Below are 19,250 nucleotides of genomic sequence, written 5' to 3'. Positions count from 1 at the left end.
TTGGCAGTCAAAGAGTTATGTGTTAGCAATAAGCTAGCGTACATCAAAGCAATCTTGTACTGTCTTTTGTAGACACCAAAAGAAAAGGCTCAACAAACAGGTTGTTCTCGACAGTCGCAAAGTTTATTCATATGTACATATATTTTCTCCGTCATTAAATACCCCCCCCCCCGCCCTCCCCTCCCCTGTGATTCCCTCCCTCCCTTAAGTCCCGTCTCCTTCCAGAGAGAGAAAGGTCGTCTGGCTTTAAGAACACACTCTACTCTTGTGCAGCATATTGCTTCTTAAGACATTTGCGAAAAAACAAGAAATCCATAAATTAAAAAATACTACACATTTTTCATTCTTCTGCTCGGACATCAGACTGTTCTGAACAGAATCTAAAAAAATAAAATTTTTAAAAAAAGAAATAGCACATTGTCCCTCATTCTGGCTACATAGCAGGAAGTTGATTTGCTTTTTTTTTTTTTTTTTTGTCACAAGGGACGACCCTCCTGGCTTGAAAAGTCAAATAACGTCGGGGTCTTCTCTTCATGACTGACCAAAATTCTCGTTTTAGCGTTTGTCAATCACACCGTGTGTTTCAATTTCGTGGCCAGCGTGATGCCATTTTGGGTTACGCGTGCAGGCAGAGTGAAGGACAGCGTGTTACGTACGGCACTCGAGGAAAACTCAGGTGTTGAAGTCACAAGGCATGCAAAGTTAAACGTGAGTCACCACCAGATGTGTCAAGTCTGAATTCAGTCAGCCGTGTGTGCGCGTGTGTCAGTGTTTGTGCATTTCTTTGTACACACTTTTGACCCCGGGCTGGATCAAAAACCCAGTCCGTCAGTCTGTCTGTCTGTCCCTGTCAAATCCAGTCTGTTTGTCTCCCTCTTTGTTAGGAAGCGCAGGAGGCTCACACACGGGGAGAGTATTTAGGGTTACTTGGCACCTCGGTGAAAGATTTCAGCTCGTAAGGGATCCCCGTGTCCACTTCAACGGGCTTGCGGGAGAATAGCAGCCGGATATCATTGTGCAAGTAGATCTTCCCAGATTTGGAGCTGTGGAATCTGAGTTGCCAACAAAAGGGAAAAAAAAAAAAAAAAAGACAAAACGGGGATTTCAGTTCAACAGAACCATATTTGGTCATCCTCACTATAAAGCAATACAACTGTGGGATTTCCCAGAAATATTGTACAGTAATGAAAATGCAGGTGCGTCTTGATAAATAAGAATACGCTTGTTTATTGCGGGGGTTCCAGACCATCCTCGTGTTTTACAGTACAGACGCTCCCCTACTTACGAACAATCGAGTTGCGAACAACGGTACATACGAACATTTCTGCGCGTACAGTATGTCGGAAAATGTTTGGAAAGAAATGCTGTAAGTTGGATTTTGTATTGCGCGTAGTGCTTCTTTCCGCCGCTAATACCGACGATTGGCGCTGTGAGAGCTCATTGGAGGCTGAGCAACGTGGCGAGGAGGAGGAGGAAGAAAACGCCGGTCCCCATGAAGCAGGAAATAACTTTTGAAGCCGATTCCAGCGACGACGAAGAATCTCTCATGATATAAAATCCTCCTCTTCCTCCTCCTCCATCATCTCCTTAAGCATCGAGTACATCTTCCAAAAGTAAGTTAAACTTCATTTTATTTATCTTATTACGTACATGTACATACTGTGTGTGTCTCTCGCTCTCTCTCTCTAACATACGTAGTACAGTACGTATTCTCTCCATTTTATTAATTTTTTTTCAGTACAAACCAATGCAGGTTACTTGTACAAGCCTTAAACATACTTATATAAACATTCAATATACTTCTATAGGCTTTAAACATAAATTATAATACAAAATATAGCACTGAAGCAACTTACGAACAAATTCACCTTACGAACGATCGTCCGGAACGTAACTCGTTCGTAAGGTGGGGAGCGTCTGTACTACATTCGCGACTAACTTGAATACGTGACTCGATTCTCGGCCAGGCCGATTATCGGTGCCAATATTTGACATTTTGACAAATATCGGCATCGGCCTTTTTACTAATCTGGAGGCCGATAAAGCTGCGAGTGGGGAACGCTTGCGAACGAAGCAAAATTTGGGGTTTTCATCAGGATTTGTAAGATGTTCACAGTTTTGACTTTTCACAAAACCATTTCGAACATATTCTGACAATTTTTTACCGTCTTTTGAAAGCTTTTACGAACCCTGACGAAAACCCCAAATTAGCTGCATTCACATGCATTTCTCTCTCAGTGAGATACAGGAAACTTTTCATTTATGGATTTATTTAAATTTCCATTTCCTAAAAAAAAATGCTGACACTGGGAACTCACTACACTTTTAATTTTTTTTTATTTTTTAAATAAAGCAAATTACAAAAATTAAGAAATTATGTAGAAATTTTGGAAAACTTGATCTCGCCACACTCTCAGATTTAGTGATATTGTGAACTCATACCTGAGATGTATCAGGTAGCAGAGAATCTTCCTGCCGTCTAGAGGCGCGCTCCCTGCCGATACGTGTTTCTTCCCGTCTCCCTCCTCCTCGACGGGCATCAGGAAGATGCGATGGCGCAGGAAGGTCATGTGATTGGTAGGCATGTCGTCAAAGTTGTAGGTCACCAGGAACATCTTTACCACAGTTTTGTTGGGATTAAATAAGGTCTGGAAGGGAGATAAACACACAGCGGTTGCAGGTTTTAGGCTAGGTTATTATGGAGGACCAAAACTGACAAAATTCTAAATAAATAAATAAATAAATGACTAAACGCGAAAAATAAACCGTATATACTGTAATAAAAAAAAAATCGAAAATTATAAATGGAAATAAAAAATAATAATATACATACATTTGTCTTTAATTTTTAAACTATATTTTTTATATCCATTTTTATTTATTTATTTATTCATCTATTTAGTCATTTATTTAATTTTGATTTTGGCAGTTTGGGTCCTTACGGCCATGACGAAATGTTATTCAAATGAGTTGTGTTATGTTATGTTATGTTATGTTATGTTATGTTATGTTATGTTATGCTGTGTTATGTGTTATGTTCATGCTTTATGGTTATGTACTCCGGTTATGTATTTCTGGACTAAAGTCTTAGAAAAACTTTCCGCTATTTTGGACTGTAGGATACCTTTATCTCCAAACTTCTTGTTAACTGGAAAAATCAACAAACTCTGAATATCGACCAATGGTCTAACCTCCTCATAAATCACATTTTAATGGAAAAAATATCTGCCTCAAATAAAAACCAAATATCAAAATTTATAGAAACATGGTCTACGTATATAGAATTTTTTAACCTAATTCTGGTTACTTAATTCTGTCTGTTAGCGAGAGCCACGACATCGTGATAACTTACATTGATGTTTCTGCATTTGGCAATTTATTATTATATATTATTAGTATGGGATTTTTTTTAATGGGCTTTAGGTGAACTGATGAATACACACACCCACACGCACATGCACACCCACATACAAAAAAAATTATATATATATATATATATATATATATATGTATATGTATTTAAAAAAAAAAGAAAAAGAAAAGAAAAAACTTTTTTTTTTTTTTTTGTTAAAAAAAGGAGAGCAATGATGATGTCAAATCGAATGAACAATACTGAGCTCTAAAGAAAAAAACAAAAAAAAAAAACAAATGAGGGGGGCGGTCCTAAGCGCGTCTTGGGATGGACTGTGCCATTGCAAACTGCCTTTCATTGGTCGAGCGAGCGGGTCGGCAAAGGAGGAAGTCTGAGCTCCAGCAATCTTGTCCACTGTCACCACAACTTGCGACTTACAATATGTCAGTTTAGCTTAATGTGAACTAAAAATGCAAACCTCCATAGCCGGTTTAATGAATAGTATCATGTGACGATGTTAACGTTTTAAGCGACATATACTTGAGCACAAGCAGGACAGCAATATAAAACAAAAACAACTAACAATACTGAAGATTACAGTCATTTACAATGACTCATTATTATAGAGACTTATAGCAGCAGAACGTCTTTGCTTGTGTCAGCATGACTGTAGAATTCTGCCCCTGGTGGCCATTTCATGCACACCAGAAGGAGCCTCAACGAGTTAATCATAATGCACAAGATGCCAACCGACATTCCAAAAAAAAACAATTGAATGGATTAAATGTATTTCCATTTATTTCAGTGGGGAAAGATGATTTTGAGTTACAAGCATGGTCACCAAATGAATTCAAGTCATATCTCAAGGCACACTGTGCATTACTTGTTGTAAATAAAGCTATTTTCAGACCAATTAAGTCAATTGGATGCTTTCTTACTACAGCCCCGATGTTCTCTCATAGTACAGTATTCAAATTAGGATAATTTATATGGATTTTCTTTTTTGATTTTGTCTTTTTCTTATGTTACAAGATGATTCAAACAAAAATGATGAACTTACCACTTGAATGGTCCCTGCTTTGGGTATGCTGTATCCTTTCTTTCCAAGCTGCTCCAGGGATATCAAACCCTGTAACAAGACAGCGAGAGAGGCCATCTGTCATCGTGACGTACGTATGGTAAGCAATATTCCCATGAGTGTATAATACATGTTATTCTATCTATACATCCGTTTTCTACAACATTCTTCTCAGTAGAGTTGCGGGTGAACTGAAGCACATCCATGAACACCTGTTGGCAATTTAAAATCTTCAATGAACCTAACATGAATCAAAACATACATGACATACGGCCGTTGCTTTATGTAGGTGCAAAAAGCAGGATTAAAGAGGACATAAGGCTGCTCGATTATGAAGAAAATATTCATCACGATTAATTTGGTAATAATTGCAATCACGATTAGGACAAGCATTAGTTTTTTGGTACAAAAGAAAATGTTTAAACATGTAAAACATATTAAGACAAATAAAAAAAAATTAAAAAGTTATTTTTAGACCAAACAAGATTTATTAAATTTGTCATTTTTATATATATATATATATATATATAGAAAAAGTGCAAATATATCAATTTAAACAACTCATATTTATATTTTTTTGTTTTTATGCCGATTTTATAATTGTAGAGTGTAATAATTGAAATTTTAGTTACATTTTGAATAATTGCACAGCCCTAATTTGACATCTAATAATATGCAACAAAAAATGGACTAGGCTGAAATACTTCCTGCTTTCATTGTTCTTTCAAACTTAGTTTCAAATAAAATAGTGTGCCGTTATCTAGTGGTCCAAAATAGAATTGCACCCATAAATAAACTAGAGGCAGAACAAAAACGTTCCAAACTGTACCAAAAATAAGAATCATAATAATAATAATCAGCTAATTGACGGGGTTCACTGTAAATAAAATTAGCATTGAAAAATCTATAGTAAAAACTGCCAATTTAAATATTTGAAAGATGAGTTATTTGAGTTCAAAATGCTCCAGAGGCAGTGAACTCAAGAACCTCTCGACCTCTAATTCAAAAGATCTGACCTGGATGGGCTTCAACTAAAAGTCTGGAGTAGATAAAACCTCAAAGAACAGCCTCAAGTGATCAAACCCCCACCCCACCCCCGCCCCTTCCCCCGTATTTTTATGTTACCAATTAAGACGAGATAAACAAGTCAACACAAGCATGTAAGGACGACATACTAAGCCACTTTTATACTATTAAGTGGCAAGCAGAGGTCAAGCAGATTGAATGCTTCCACTGACCAGGAAGGGTGAGGGGGCGCTGTGCTCGGAGATGTCGTAGTACGTAACCTGCACGGGCAACGTGACGTGCTGCGGGCAGTAGGAGCCGCTGGCGCCGATCTCCGCCGTGAAGCCTTCGATGCGACCCGACGGCGAGAAGCGTCCCTTTAGCATGGACTCCTAGCATGAGAGGGGGAACCTGCATGATCGCCACTATGCCAAAGAATCACTGCTCAAGTACACTTTATTGTTTTTAACTTTGACATTCAATACAGTTACATTACAGCTTCAGGAACTGTTTTAATCATGTATTTAGGTCCAATTTTTATTTACAGTAACTTTTTGGTTGCAGATTATGCAGTAACTTTGACCTTTTTTTTTTTCTTACCTCGAAGTTTCCTAAAAGTGATCTGCTGATGGAAGAAGAGGGCCAGCTGGAGCGGGCCAAGGTTCTGCTGTCCGCATGTCTTCCGCTACGCAGCTGCCGGCTGAAAAGGAGCACAAAAACACGGAGGATGCAAGTCTGAAGTCATTTTTTTAACATGTCATATACTTGACATGACTATTTGGGATGTTCACATGATATTTTGTATACAGAATAAACGCTCATCCAGGCTCCACTTAACTCGACTCAATTTATTAAATCTCAAAAAAGCTTTTAATGTTGTTGATAATGCATAGTTACCTTTTTACACGCGGACCACTTTTCAGTCGTCTCCCTGACCTCGTACAGTCTGCGGCACACTAAACACAATAATGGAAAAAAGTTACATTTTGATAATTGAAGGCTCATGTCATCATTAGCAAATTATGACCCAAATTAGATCATTCCTTTCCAAGACAGCATCTTAAATATCAAAATTATAAACCCTTCAATAGCAATGAAACATAAATTTAAACATTAATATTAGCCAACGAGTTGTGTGCCATCAATACATAAATGGATACATTTTTTTCCCCAGCATTTTAATCAGGCAATAAAAACTGACCAGATTGAGTCCAGCCTCCAAGTTTAGAAATATATATATATATATATTTTTATTTTATTTTTTTATTTTTTTTCGGGGAGAGCTCAGTATTGATCATTTGACATGTCATCATCATTGTTCTCCCTTTTTTTTATTTTTTTTTTTATTATTATTTTATTAAAAAAAAATAATAATAATAAAGAAGAAATATATATATTTTTAGGAAACAGGTCAACGACTGTTATATAGTGGATGGACATCACAAATGTCAAACTCAAGGTCTACTGGACATCTCTGGCCCTCCACGTCATTTTTGTGGCCCCGAAAATCTTGCCGCACAGTTTCCCTGACTTCTGTTCAAAATTAGTTATCTATATAAAAATGACCATCAAAATCAAAGGCAATTTATTATGTAATTAATGAGGGAAATTACTACAATATTTATTGCATATATTTGAAATGTTTATGCATATAATACCAAAATATATGCATGTGAAGTGCAGGGTTTGACTTTTGTCCACTTGGGGGACCACCATTTTTCACATTCTACACTGTTGTATCTGCGACATTAAATGCGTGCGTGCCTTTAAAAGGCAGGCCTGGCCTGTTGAAGTGCAAGTCAGCGAATGAGGATGCAAATTTGGCAAACATGCGACTTATGCCTGTGTCCAATCGGTGTTATTTTGCGAATACTGAGAGCGTCATGAGCGCGTCTTTGCCACAAAACATTCGGTTGACCGCCAACAAAAAATTTACGTTCACTTCTTTTACTCATTGAAGAAATATTTCAATTTATTCGTCCACACCACCAAGCATACCTTACTTTATTGTCCGCCGTCATTATTTGTACAAAATTACAATATGCATGTGTGATGTAACACCCGGTCAAAATGTGCAACGTGGTATCCGGCCTGTCATTGTTTATTCGCAAAAGCTGTCTCCAAAGCCAAAATTCGCAAATCCACCCCCTCCAAGTGTAAAAAAAACATTTTAGTCCTTTTCCCCCCCTTTTCCATTCAGGTTTATTTTCGCAATTCTTGAAAATTAAAAAAAAAGAAAAAGAATTAGGATTTCTATCCATCTACTAATTCACATTGTTCAATTTGTTACCATTGCACTTGTCTGCATCCTTCATTTAACAGAAAGACGACAATTGAAAAACATATTGATTTTCTCTTAGTGTACCTCATGTGAACCTTAAAACCACAGTATGTATAAATGTCCCCGTGAGGGCAACCATAACTACTATGCGGTCCGTCATGAAAACGAGCTTGACACTCCTGAATTGCCCACCTTGTCACCGTCATCCTGACTGGCCAATACTGCCACCGTGTAACATGAACAAACGCTTACCCCAACGCCATTCATCCTAAAGGTCACCCAGCTGTCAGGTGACCCCCCCGTCTACGTCATCGGTCGCCACTCAGAACGTCGGTTCCTTCTTTTCCCCGATCGCCCCTCTTCGTCATCTTAGCCTCATCACTTGGTCGCGCCACACATCGTCATTATTCAAAGCCAAAGATCCAAACGGCCGACGATGACAACGATGTCATCACTTTCAACCTTTCAACCCCGCCTTCAATTGCTGCGTGGTTGCACGTGGCCCCGGTAGCCTCGCACCACTTTACTTATTGACCCCTGAACTCTATTATAGTCACATCACGCCACCGGTCGCAACCGACATTCAAAGCGCTTTCTGGTCTTCCTTGTGTTCACATATTCACTTCCAGAACTGTTGTACGAGAGGATGCGTGTACGTGTGCCATTGTTTGTATTTCTGTACGCGTTACGAGCCCACTCGAGCCGGAACAATGGACGCCAAACACGTCAATGGGCTTCATTCTGGAGATAGTCGCGTTGTTCTGGAGGGGCATGGCAATCTTTCACGTTTGCTTATTGTTCCTGGCTATACACAAAATATATTATTTCTACGACAATTTCCATAGCTCAATATAACTAATATCACAAGTGGACTTTAGCTAGTTATTGAGCGGCCAACTATTAAATATTTCTTAAAGTCATTAACAATGGGGTTGTAAACTGGGAGTCTTAAACTCATTATCGTCACAGGCCATGTTATTCTTCCCTCAAAGAGCCATTATGACTGAAAATCATATCAATTTATAATTACCTCATCATATTATGATATATACTGTTCACCAGTAATTCTAATGTGGTATGTGGGCTCCTTGTAGCTCTTTGACTGCCAGACGTTTTCAGAAAAGGGATGCCGTGGGTGCCAGCCGATTTAAGCATTTTTGACTGATCTTTCAAGGTCCACAGAAAATTATGTGTTTGGACTATGGAAACACACATACTACCAAATGAAAGATTGGACTCTCATCTTTCATCAGAAAAAAAAAGTTTGTTTCTACCTTATTCCGTATATCAGTAATCAACAATAGAAAATGGTTAGTTTCACCTGTTTTGAAAAAAACGTCTTTTAACGTCTTTGGCACTCCTCCATAGGATTTTACTAAACGTTATTTAACGTTTTTGGCAGTCAAAGAGGTAGTAGCAACTTAGAGAATCACTAAACGAAATATTCAAACCGTACATAATGTTAAAGTAGCTTCTTTTTTTTATACAGTACAGTATATATATTTATTATAGTTCAGTTATGCTTAACTTAAAAGTACAAAACGCTTGTACATTATCATTAAGAACTGTTTTAAAACATTTATAGTATTTTTGTGACGGTACTTGGTGTAAAAACTTATAGAGAACCACTGAAGTATTCAACTGGCCCTGCAATTCATTATCATAGTTTTAACAACAAATGTCTTTTGAAATTAGAAATCATGGAAAATAGTGGTAACAAAATATTTATGTTTAAGTTAAGTTTATGTAGATTTGGTAAAGAAAAAAATGCCTGTAATATACAGTATGGTAAAATTGAAGAAAATGGCATAGACTAGTTTTGGATTTATCATCATAATTAGTATTTTGTTTTAACTTCTTTTTTATATTGAGTTAATTTTAATTATTCGGTTTTTTTTATAGCTACTTTGTTATTTTTTGCTTCATTTTAGTTTAGTTTTAGTTTTACTTTTTTAATATATGGGATATTTATCAAATTCAAGAAATAAAAATGACAAAATAACGTAAAATGTAGCTTCAGTTACTTCAATCTTAGCTTTTGTTATTTTGTTAGTTTTCATTACCTGTAATAACCTTAGGTGGGACAGATCTGGCCCCCTGGCCTTGAGTTTGACACCTGTGATATAAAGTTCTAAACGACACCTTATGAGAAGAAATGGAATCTATAACTCGTTCAAAAGAGATTCCAATCCTGATCCAACACACATTTGAATGTAATCGCACCACACAAAGACTATGATTGCAATGCAGAATAAACGTGCATGTGTCACATGTCAAAGGGCACTTTTGTGTGTGGGAGTGTACGCTGACCTTAGAAGGAAGAAGGTGATTCCAGTAAGGAGCAGCTTTCGCATCAGTGCTACGACACGACCCCAGCCCCGGAGCCACCAAGGAAAGCCTACTCCTCTTGGAGGTCGACGGTCCCTCATCTTCAGAGCACGACTCGGCGGTTTCACTCGGGGACAGCAACCTCTTCTTTGCCGGCCAGTGGCCCGCAGATGACAAACGATGGCCGTTGCTGCTGGGGGTCTTCTCCCACGAAGCCAGGCCCTTAGCGGAGGAGGAAGCAGTCTGGGTGGCACTTCGCTCAGGTGGGGAGGATTCCAGCCCCACGTCCCATTCCGTGGCCTCTCCTGGCTCTTGGAGTTCGGTGTGGTGCGGCGGGGAGAAGGGGCCCGGGGGGCTTGTGGGACTGGCGGGGCTCGGGGGCTCGTACGTGGGCATGTCGTACAAATGAGGGCTGGGCTGGCCCCCAGCTGTGCCAGTACTACAACTCTCATTTCCGGGGCTTCCTATGGAATAGGTGGGTGTGCGCCCCCCATTCGGTGGTTCGGGTCTGGCTGAGCTTCCCAGAGAAGGGTCACACATCGGGGGGGATTTTGGCGAGAACACATCGGGGATGGGCCTGTCGTGATTGTGCTGAGTGGGACGACGGGAGGGGTTGTGGCTCGGGGACAGTGGGGGGGATCTGGGCAAGACTCCGCCCTCAGAGTCTCTGTGCTCCATTTGTGTGCAAGAATAGAGAGAACCACAGCCACCAGAGCTCTTTACTAGCCCCATCAACACTGCTGGCATCGGAGCTGGCCCACACAGCACCCCTCCCTCTAGTACATCGATATCAGAGCAGTCCGCCACATGGGGGCGCTTGTGAGTCAACTGGGGCTCCTCTAGCCCCCTTTTCACGCCCAAACGAACAGGCCTGGGCTGGCCATCGCCGTGGGACTCCGTGGAGGTAGCAAATCCACCTAACTGTGAGAAAATGGAAAGCTGATAGACCTTTTGATGTCGCAAATCCTCTTGGTCAAAGTGCCTGGCAGCCCCGGGTCGAACCCCCGAGTCCGGGCCCAGTGCAGGCGCCGTCGGAGGAGGCAGGTCCCCCTCCTGGGCTGGAAGCTCGAGCGGAGCTTTTTTGTGAGAAAGCTCCACATGAATGTGCCGCATATTTCCTTTGTCTGCAAGATGACAGAACTGGCTTGTGTGTGTGTGCAACAGGGTCCCCACAAGCCCCACAAGCCAGAGAAGGAGGTTCCACAGAACTGGGAAGTCCTATAGTTCCTGTTGTGTGCCTGTCATCCAGCGTGAAACAGCAAGACGAGTTGCACAGCTCCTGACCGGAACAAAAGCACTTGCATGAATATTTGGAAGCAAAGCATTATTCTCTGAAATGCTCTCCAGCACGCTGCCCTAAAATAGGCACGATTTAGATGACCAACTACCATGAGAATGCATTTGCTTCTTCTTAAAAGTAACAGCAGCCTTCCAGAGGAGAAGAATCATTTTATACCACTACAAGCAATTGCAGTTGACCGCCACCATTTTTTTTATTGAAAATGAATGGTTAATGATTGAATAATAATATACAGAAGGACACCTGTTTCATTCACATTCATGTTGAAAGATTCTGAATACTTCAGGCAGTTAAGGTACGTTTGAGCTGGGAATGACACAAGAACGTGCATAAGACTGTACGTAGTCACATTTCAAGCGAAACAGTAATACAGCATTCACTATTTTCCTTTACTTCTTGATTTTTTTATGAAAATGTTCCAAGTCTAAGTCGATTAGAATGCTTTAGTCTAGAAGTTAGCAGAACCCTTGTCTGATGAGTAATATAAAATTGGCAAAAATGGAAAATACTTCTCCTACTTCGCGTCTTAGTCATTTTCCATTTTGTGTCATTCCCAGACAGAAGATAAGCTTACTTTACTTTAACACAGAATGTGCCAGTATGAATATTTTGGTGCTCAACTGTGGCATGATGAAATTTAGACCAAATTGTCTCATTGAATGAAATACAGGTATGTCTCAACGTGGAAAAAACAATCACATATGCAACTCACCTCTGTGCCTGTCCTTCGCTAATTCGGCCCACGCAGACACACAGCATCTGGAAGTTGTGTCCGGAAAAAAAAAAAAAAGGGTCTACAAAAGCAACATGTCTACCACCAAAGCATCTGCCAAGGAAAGACATTCCAAGTTTAGAAATTAGTTCACGGGAGAACAAGCGGAAGCATCGGGCACAAGTTTTAGAAACCCGAGACCACAAGCAATGCCTTGCCATAAAATTGGTTTTAAATAGTGTACATTTATTTCTGGATGTTTGTAAAGCATCTCGAATTGTACACCTACCAAAGTGATACGTCAGTGTTGCATCAGGCTCCTGAGTGAAGGTCCTCCTGAACCAGTGGGGACTCTAGTAGGACTCCATCTGTGATTGGCCGACAGCCACACGCGGCCGCCTTCGTCACCTGGGCGTGGTTTGCAGAATGGCTGTGACATCATGACAGGGTCATAACACCCAGGAATCCCTGAAGACACAAAAAGGACACAAAGTCACTTGGGGAGCTGGTGAGTCTCGACTGGTTCGCTTTCGAAGGCCAGCCGGACGTCAACTGTGGGAAGTTTTTTAATAGGTTTTAGGTGAACTAATTAACGCTTTGACTGCCAGACGTTTTCAGAAAAGGGATGCCGTGGGTGCCAGCCGATTTAAGCATTTTTGACTGATCTTTCAAGGTCCACAGAAAATTATGTGTTTGGACTATGGAAACACACATACTACCAAATGAAAGATTGGACTCTCATCTTTCATCAGAAAAAAAAAAGTTTGTTTCTACCTTATTCCGTTTTTCAGTAATCAACAATAGAAAATGGTTAGTTTCACCTCTGTTTTGAAACAAACGTCTTTTAACGTCTTTGGCACTCCTCCATAGGATTTTATTAAACGTTAGTTAACGTTTTTGGCAGTCAAAGAGTTAATACACACTCACACATACAAAATAAAAAAAGATTTAAAAAAAAAAGATTTAAAAAAAAAAAAAAAAAGATAGAGAGCAATGATGATGACATGTCAAATCGGTAAAATTACCGAATGAACAATATTGAGCTCTCCAAAAAAAAAAAAAAAAAAAAAAGCTATGGGAAGTTAATACACACTCACACATACAAAATAAAAAAATATTAAAAAAAAAAAGATAAAAAAAAAGAAAAAGATAGAGAGCAATGATGATGACATGTCAAATCGGTAAAATTACCGAATGAACAATATTGAGCTCTCCAAAAAAAAGAAAAAAAAAAAAGCTATGGGAAGTTAAGTAACATCTGTGCAGATATACATCATAATAATAATACATGGGCCCGCCCTCAATACATATATTGCATTTAAACTCTAGAGAGAGGAACTAGATGCGCTCCAGAGAAACGCTTAAGAGCATTTCATACGATTATCGAGCGCTGCTGCTAAACGGGAACGAACTGCGATGAAGCCTGGCGACTGGCGAGGCATGCCTGACCCACTTGGACCAGAACTTGGGAATGTACTAAGGGGGGGGGGGGGGGATGTCACAGTCAAATGTTGCTGTGGCAACAAGTAGCCCAAGGATAACGGTTCCTTTGTACTTGACCACAAAGAGGAAGAAGAAAAGCAGAGGGAGTAGCGGAGGTGTCGGTGTTGGGGGGGATTCGAGGGGGAGGGAATGGTGTGGCTGAAATACTTGAAGAAAATATTGACAAGCATTAGTAAAAAAAAGCTGCCACTTGTCACTAATGCATGGGTTTCTCATGTAGCCCAAAAATATCAATATAGGCATTGTCTAATTGCCAAAGAAATTCAAACAATTCACAAGCTTAAATTCCACCTCTCTTTTCGCAATTTCATCAGTGAGAGGCTGAAAAAAAGAAACTACTGGCTCCGTCAAAATAATGCTAAAGACAATAGCGGGTTATATATCATACGGGAGACGTTTTTATATTGTGCGATATATAGCACAGAAGTCGTCACTCATTTGCGACGTAAGAGGAATCGATATTTCTGGGAATCTGAACTAGTTTTTGATCCTCATCCTTTTGGGTCATATTGGATATTGGCTAATTTAACTGGTTGGGCTATTACGACTCTCGCTCACGTGTCTGGGAGTTATGGCAGAGGCTTCCATATCTGACTTGGTTTATTCACATTTTTAAGCAAGCATTCGTTGGGGTGTTGATCGTAGCATTATCCATCAATTTGGTCGCGGAGCATTGACATGTTGACTGTTGGAACCGTTCCGATGCAATTTTATGAATACAACACACTAAGTGTCGCCACTTTGGTGCTTAAATCAAACGGATGGCAGTATTTTTCGGTGCAGTACTTTTCCCTGATCGAAAAAAACAAAAAACATAATTTGATGATCAGATGACGAAAAGCTTTTTTTTTCTTTTCTTCGCCTGGCACAAGGTTCTGTATGATTTCCTGATGCTCCTCATTTAATTTAAGGGACCGTCGTCACACGCTGCGCTTCTGCTAATGTGTCACTATTTTACAAAGGTAAACTCAACTAGACTGCTTGGTGGAAAGACGGCATAAAAAAAAAAGGAATAATAAGCAAGTTAACTCTTTGACTGCCAGACGTTTTCAGAAAAGGGATGCCGTGGGTGCCAGCCGATTTTAAGCATTTTGACTGATCTTTCAAGGTCCATAGAAAATTATGTGTTTGGACTATGGAAACGCACATACTGCCAAAAAAAGATTGGACTCTCATCTTCCATCAGAAAAAAAAGTTTGTTTCTACCTTATTTCGTTTTTGAGTAATCAACAATAGAAAATGGTTAGTTTCACCTGTTTTGAAAAAAAAAACGTCTTTTAACGTCTTTGGCACTCCTCCATAGGATTTTACTAAACGTTATTTAACGTTTTTGGCAGTCAAAGAGTTAATAGATCCTAATTCGCTGTCAAAATGTGTGCATGTGTATTCCTCAAAGGGATAAAATGTCTGGCAAATAGGAGGGATATAGTAGAAAGTATGGCACACAAACACACACTAAATCACCTAGAGACAAGGCGAGAGGTGAACGTTTCGTCACCTGCAATTACCCACATGACATATGGCAGTATTAAAGTGTCTTCCTTTGGGAAATAGAGGGAGCACGCTCAGTCACACGCAGAAAACAAACAAACTACCACGCAATCATAATGATGCCTAATCGAAAACAGAATCTTGTTGAAGTTTAGGCCACATGCATTGACAAAAGACAAAAAAAAAAAAAAAAAAGATATTAAAGTTGTTGATTTAATGGATACGCGTACGACAGGAACCACCGAAAGGATTATTTCACACAGTTCCAGTTAACAAATGTAAAGACAAAACATATCTCTTATCTCCTGTCAAAGCAGGTGGGGTCCCCTGAGGCGAAGGCCCCAAAAGGGTTGGACAGAAGGCTGGGGGATGGGCAAGAAGAGCGATAGGGAACCAAGAGTCGGCCATGAGTATTTATAGTCCTTGTCTAGGTCTAGGTTAGGTCCCACTTGATTTCTGACCCTATTTTGAACTGGATAAAGAAGCTACTTGGCCGCCGACGGAAAAAAAAAACCAGGAGGTTCACTTGAGGCGAGGTTCTGTGTTGCTCACAACTTTAATCCAGAATAAAACATTAGGCTGTCAAGGTTTTCCAAGAAGAAAAAAAAAAAAAAGGATGATACAATCTGGTCCGATCCAATTACTGTCCAGGAAACAAGCGACAAAACAATATCTGGCAGAATAATCAGCTATGGAATATGTTGCATACATTGTTAATAGATTAAGTCACACGGGTCGTGGCTTACTTTGCTTTTTGGCATCCACAAAGGAAGGGGAAGCCACAAGAGGAGTGGCAGAAATGGAGTGATTTTTGAGCGAAATAAAAAGAAAAACAGTTGACACAGAAACAGAAGTGAACAAGACAACCGGAACGACTATCAAAAGGAGATGAAACGGTCAGTTTCAAAACAATTGCTCTCGAATTCTGCAGTTCCACAAACATACAATGAAGAAAATCACTGTTTCAGAAATGAGAACAATATGGTCTGCTTCTCATGAAAAATCATGGGTGCAAACCCAAAGCTGGTCATTTCACGATTATATGATTGTAAGTCCCGCTTCAGTATTTGGACAGAGCAGTGGGAGACTTTTCACTTGAAGCACTCCCTAAAAATACTACATGTCATTTCTAGCCGCACTCATGAAGGAGATGAAACGCCGCAATATGCTTGACATTACACATCGATTGCGGCAACAAAACACATGCAACATGCAAAAGTCTTCCCGACACAATAGAAAAAAAACGTGACTTTAGCAGCTATGCTAAAGCCTCAGGAAGATGTATGGAGGAGAGCAGTGGGGCAAAGTTCACCAAACAAACACTAAACTGAAAAAAGTGGGCTATTCAAAATGGAATCTCAAATTTATAAACACATTAGGGTTGAACATCTAATCAAATTCAAATATATATCGCAATGTAGTCGAATGTAATTTACAAATGACAAAAGCGGCAAAAAACACACAATGGATTTACATATTTTATATAGTGTCTAAAGTTGAGTACTTAAAAAGAGCAGTTCACATATTGTTTCATGAAACATGAAAAGCAGAAGTGATAAAGCAATAGATTTGTGTACATTGTTGTTGTAATCTGACTTGTGGATTATTGATTTGAATTTATGCCACACTTGTTTGGCAGATTTTTGTGAAGTTATCGTAGTGAACGGTGAAAAGACTGAAAGTCAAGCTCTTCAGAAAGTTAACAACTAATTGAAGTAGATAAACAAAATGACTTCATAAACCATTCATGTATAACAACCCTTTTTCTTTTATTTATTTTTTTTATAAATTGTAATACAGATTAATTGAGTGTTTTTGTTTAAAAAAATACATGGGACTAGTGCCTTGAAAAATAATAATGGCATATTAAACCGCAATTACAATATTGAAAGTGAAAACATTTTATTTTATTTTTTTTTTTTTAAATCGTCCGTCCCTATTAAAAACACTGGCCAATGCCAAAGAATGCTAATTCAGATCAGCACTTAAAATATGTCAGTCCTGTTTTAGCCATCCATTTGCTATACATCTGATTTTGGGTGAGAGGCGGCGGACACCCCGGAGTTTTCAACCGCCAACCGCGGGGCACATGCTAGACAAACAACCATTTACACCCACAACCAAACCCGTGGGTAATTTGCAGTATTTAATTAACATAACATGCATCCTTTTGGTAATGTGGGAGGAAGATTGAGTGGCGGTAGAAACCCCACGCTTGCACAGGGAAAACATACAAATAGCACATAGGAAGGCCTGAGCTGAAATTAAACCCAGGACAGCAGAAGCAGAAGTGCTAAACAATATACAAAAAGTCCTGTTCATCAATGAATAAATAGATAAAAAGTTACTATGATACAGTGTTGCCTTGACATGCTTTTTTTTTTTTTTTTTAAGAAACAAGCTTGTCATTAGTGTGATTTATTATTATTTTTTAAACACAAAGTGCAGCTATACATGTCGACAGAGAATATAACACTCGCAGGCATATTTTCTTTATCATCTGCAAAGAACGCTAAAAATGAGTGCAGGTTACTGAGCAATTGTGACCGTCACATTTGTCCGTATGTCGGTATTAAAGTGACTCCAAATGGCGAAGGTACGCACACCAGAAAGAGCAGCAACATGTCCATTGTACTATAGCAAAAAAAATTGTCTAATCTGTTTAGTTCTAACATTTTATTCAATTGTATCATTACTGGAAAAAAAAAAGTACATTATTATAGAGTAATATTTCACTAATTAAGCCATGCTCCTTAAAAAAAATGTTTAAAAAGTTTAGTTGATTTTTTTGATGGGGCGGCTTCTTCAGCTGGTGTCTTACCAATCAATGAGTTTGTACAAGTTAGGTATGACATTTTCCTATATTATATTATATTATATTATATTGAGCCAATAATTAAAATGTAAGCTTCCAAACCTAATTCAGGGGTCACTTCTTAAAAAGTTTGAAACACATTTCTGAAATGGAAATATCAACAACCAACATGCAAAATCTTTACAGGTGTTTCCATTTTTAAACAATGACTTGCACAATATTCCTAGGAAATCACAATCACCTAGTGGGTGTTGGTGGTTACCATATTGGTGACCCCTGTTGTCATGCTCAAGAGATGTGTTGTATGGAAAACTGTATGCTAGGCTAAACGTTAACTAAAACGAACTGAAGATTTGATCCACATCCTAAACACGGCAAGGTGTGTGTATCTCGCCAATAAAATACGATTGTTAAAGTAGATCGATACATGGGGTCCGATGGATTTAAGGACAGTTAATTTTACAGTGAAACGGTTCGAACTGGCTCGATACAGTGGGGTTCCGATTCGATACGGCTCAGTTTGCGGGGGTATCGAGGAATGAGTTTCTTGCTATTTTACCGTTGTGAATAAACTTGTCAAAACTAAAAGATATACAGTATAAATAAAAAGCCGATTGAATCTGGTAAAGATGTTTGCGCTTTTTTTTTTCTTTTTTTCCTAAGACAAGACATTTTCATCCATTGCCATGATTGGTCACAACAAACGTGCACAAGATGCCGCATCGTCCAATCAGCTGCAAGTAGTGTACAGAATGTCCCGCCTTTCCCGAGCAAATCACCGTAGGGCAGTCCCAGATTGAAAATGTGACAAACTCCCTTGAGTGAATCACAACTATCAATCTGGCTATTATTCAAAAAGTTTTTTCGTTGTTGTTTTTTTTTACATCCCTACTAAACACACATTTCACTTCTTAAAAAGTTTGAAACACATTTCTGAAATGGAAATATCAACAACCAACATGCAAAATCTTTACAGGTGTTTCCATTTTTAAACAATGACTTGCACAATATTCCTAGGAAATCACAATCTCATCATTGTTAAGCTATTTTTTGTACATGTGGAGAGGAGGGGGTGTTGAGTCACCTAGTGGGTGTTGGTGGTTACCATATTGGTGACCCCTGTTGTCATGCTCAGTTGTATGGAAAACTGTATGCTAGGCTAAACGTTAACTAAAACGAACTGAAGATTTGATCCACATCCTAAACACTGCAAGGTGTGTGTATCTCACCAATAAAATACGATTGTTAAAGTAGATCGATACATGGGGTCCGATGGATTTAAGGACAGTTAATTTTACAGTGAAACGGTTCGAACTGGCTCGATACAGTGGTGTTCCGATTCGATACGGCTCAGTTTGCGGGGGTATCGAGGAATGAGTTTCTTG

The 19,250-nt window shown here is 39.2% G+C and overlaps 1 protein-coding gene across 2 annotated transcripts in view; it reads right to left on the bottom strand.

Annotated features, from left to right (window-relative positions):
• Positions 1–452: 452 nt before the first annotated feature.
• The window catches only part of atosb (atos homolog b), a 39,659-nt gene continuing 20,861 nt past the window's right edge, over positions 453–19,250 (bottom strand). For both annotated transcript variants that reach the window (XM_077562345.1, XM_077562346.1), the window contains exons 3-11: positions 12,346–12,524; positions 12,057–12,170; positions 10,027–11,323; positions 6,333–6,391; positions 6,036–6,135; positions 5,669–5,827; positions 4,413–4,481; positions 2,443–2,648; positions 453–1,052 (exon numbers count right to left, since the gene is read on the bottom strand). In XM_077562345.1, coding sequence (XP_077418471.1) covers positions 899–1,052; positions 2,443–2,648; positions 4,413–4,481; positions 5,669–5,827; positions 6,036–6,135; positions 6,333–6,391; positions 10,027–11,157 — 1,878 coding nt within the window. In that variant the 5' untranslated portion in view covers positions 11,158–11,323; positions 12,057–12,170; positions 12,346–12,524 and the 3' untranslated portion in view covers positions 453–898. The remainder of the gene's footprint in view (positions 1,053–2,442; positions 2,649–4,412; positions 4,482–5,668; positions 5,828–6,035; positions 6,136–6,332; positions 6,392–10,026; positions 11,324–12,056; positions 12,171–12,345; positions 12,525–19,250) is intronic.

The sequence above is a fragment of the Vanacampus margaritifer genome, chromosome 3 (assembly GCF_051991255.1).
Source record: "Vanacampus margaritifer isolate UIUO_Vmar chromosome 3, RoL_Vmar_1.0, whole genome shotgun sequence".
NCBI classification, from domain to species: Eukaryota; Metazoa; Chordata; class Actinopteri; order Syngnathiformes; family Syngnathidae; genus Vanacampus; species Vanacampus margaritifer.
This window is presented reverse-complemented; position numbering and strand designations above follow the sequence as displayed.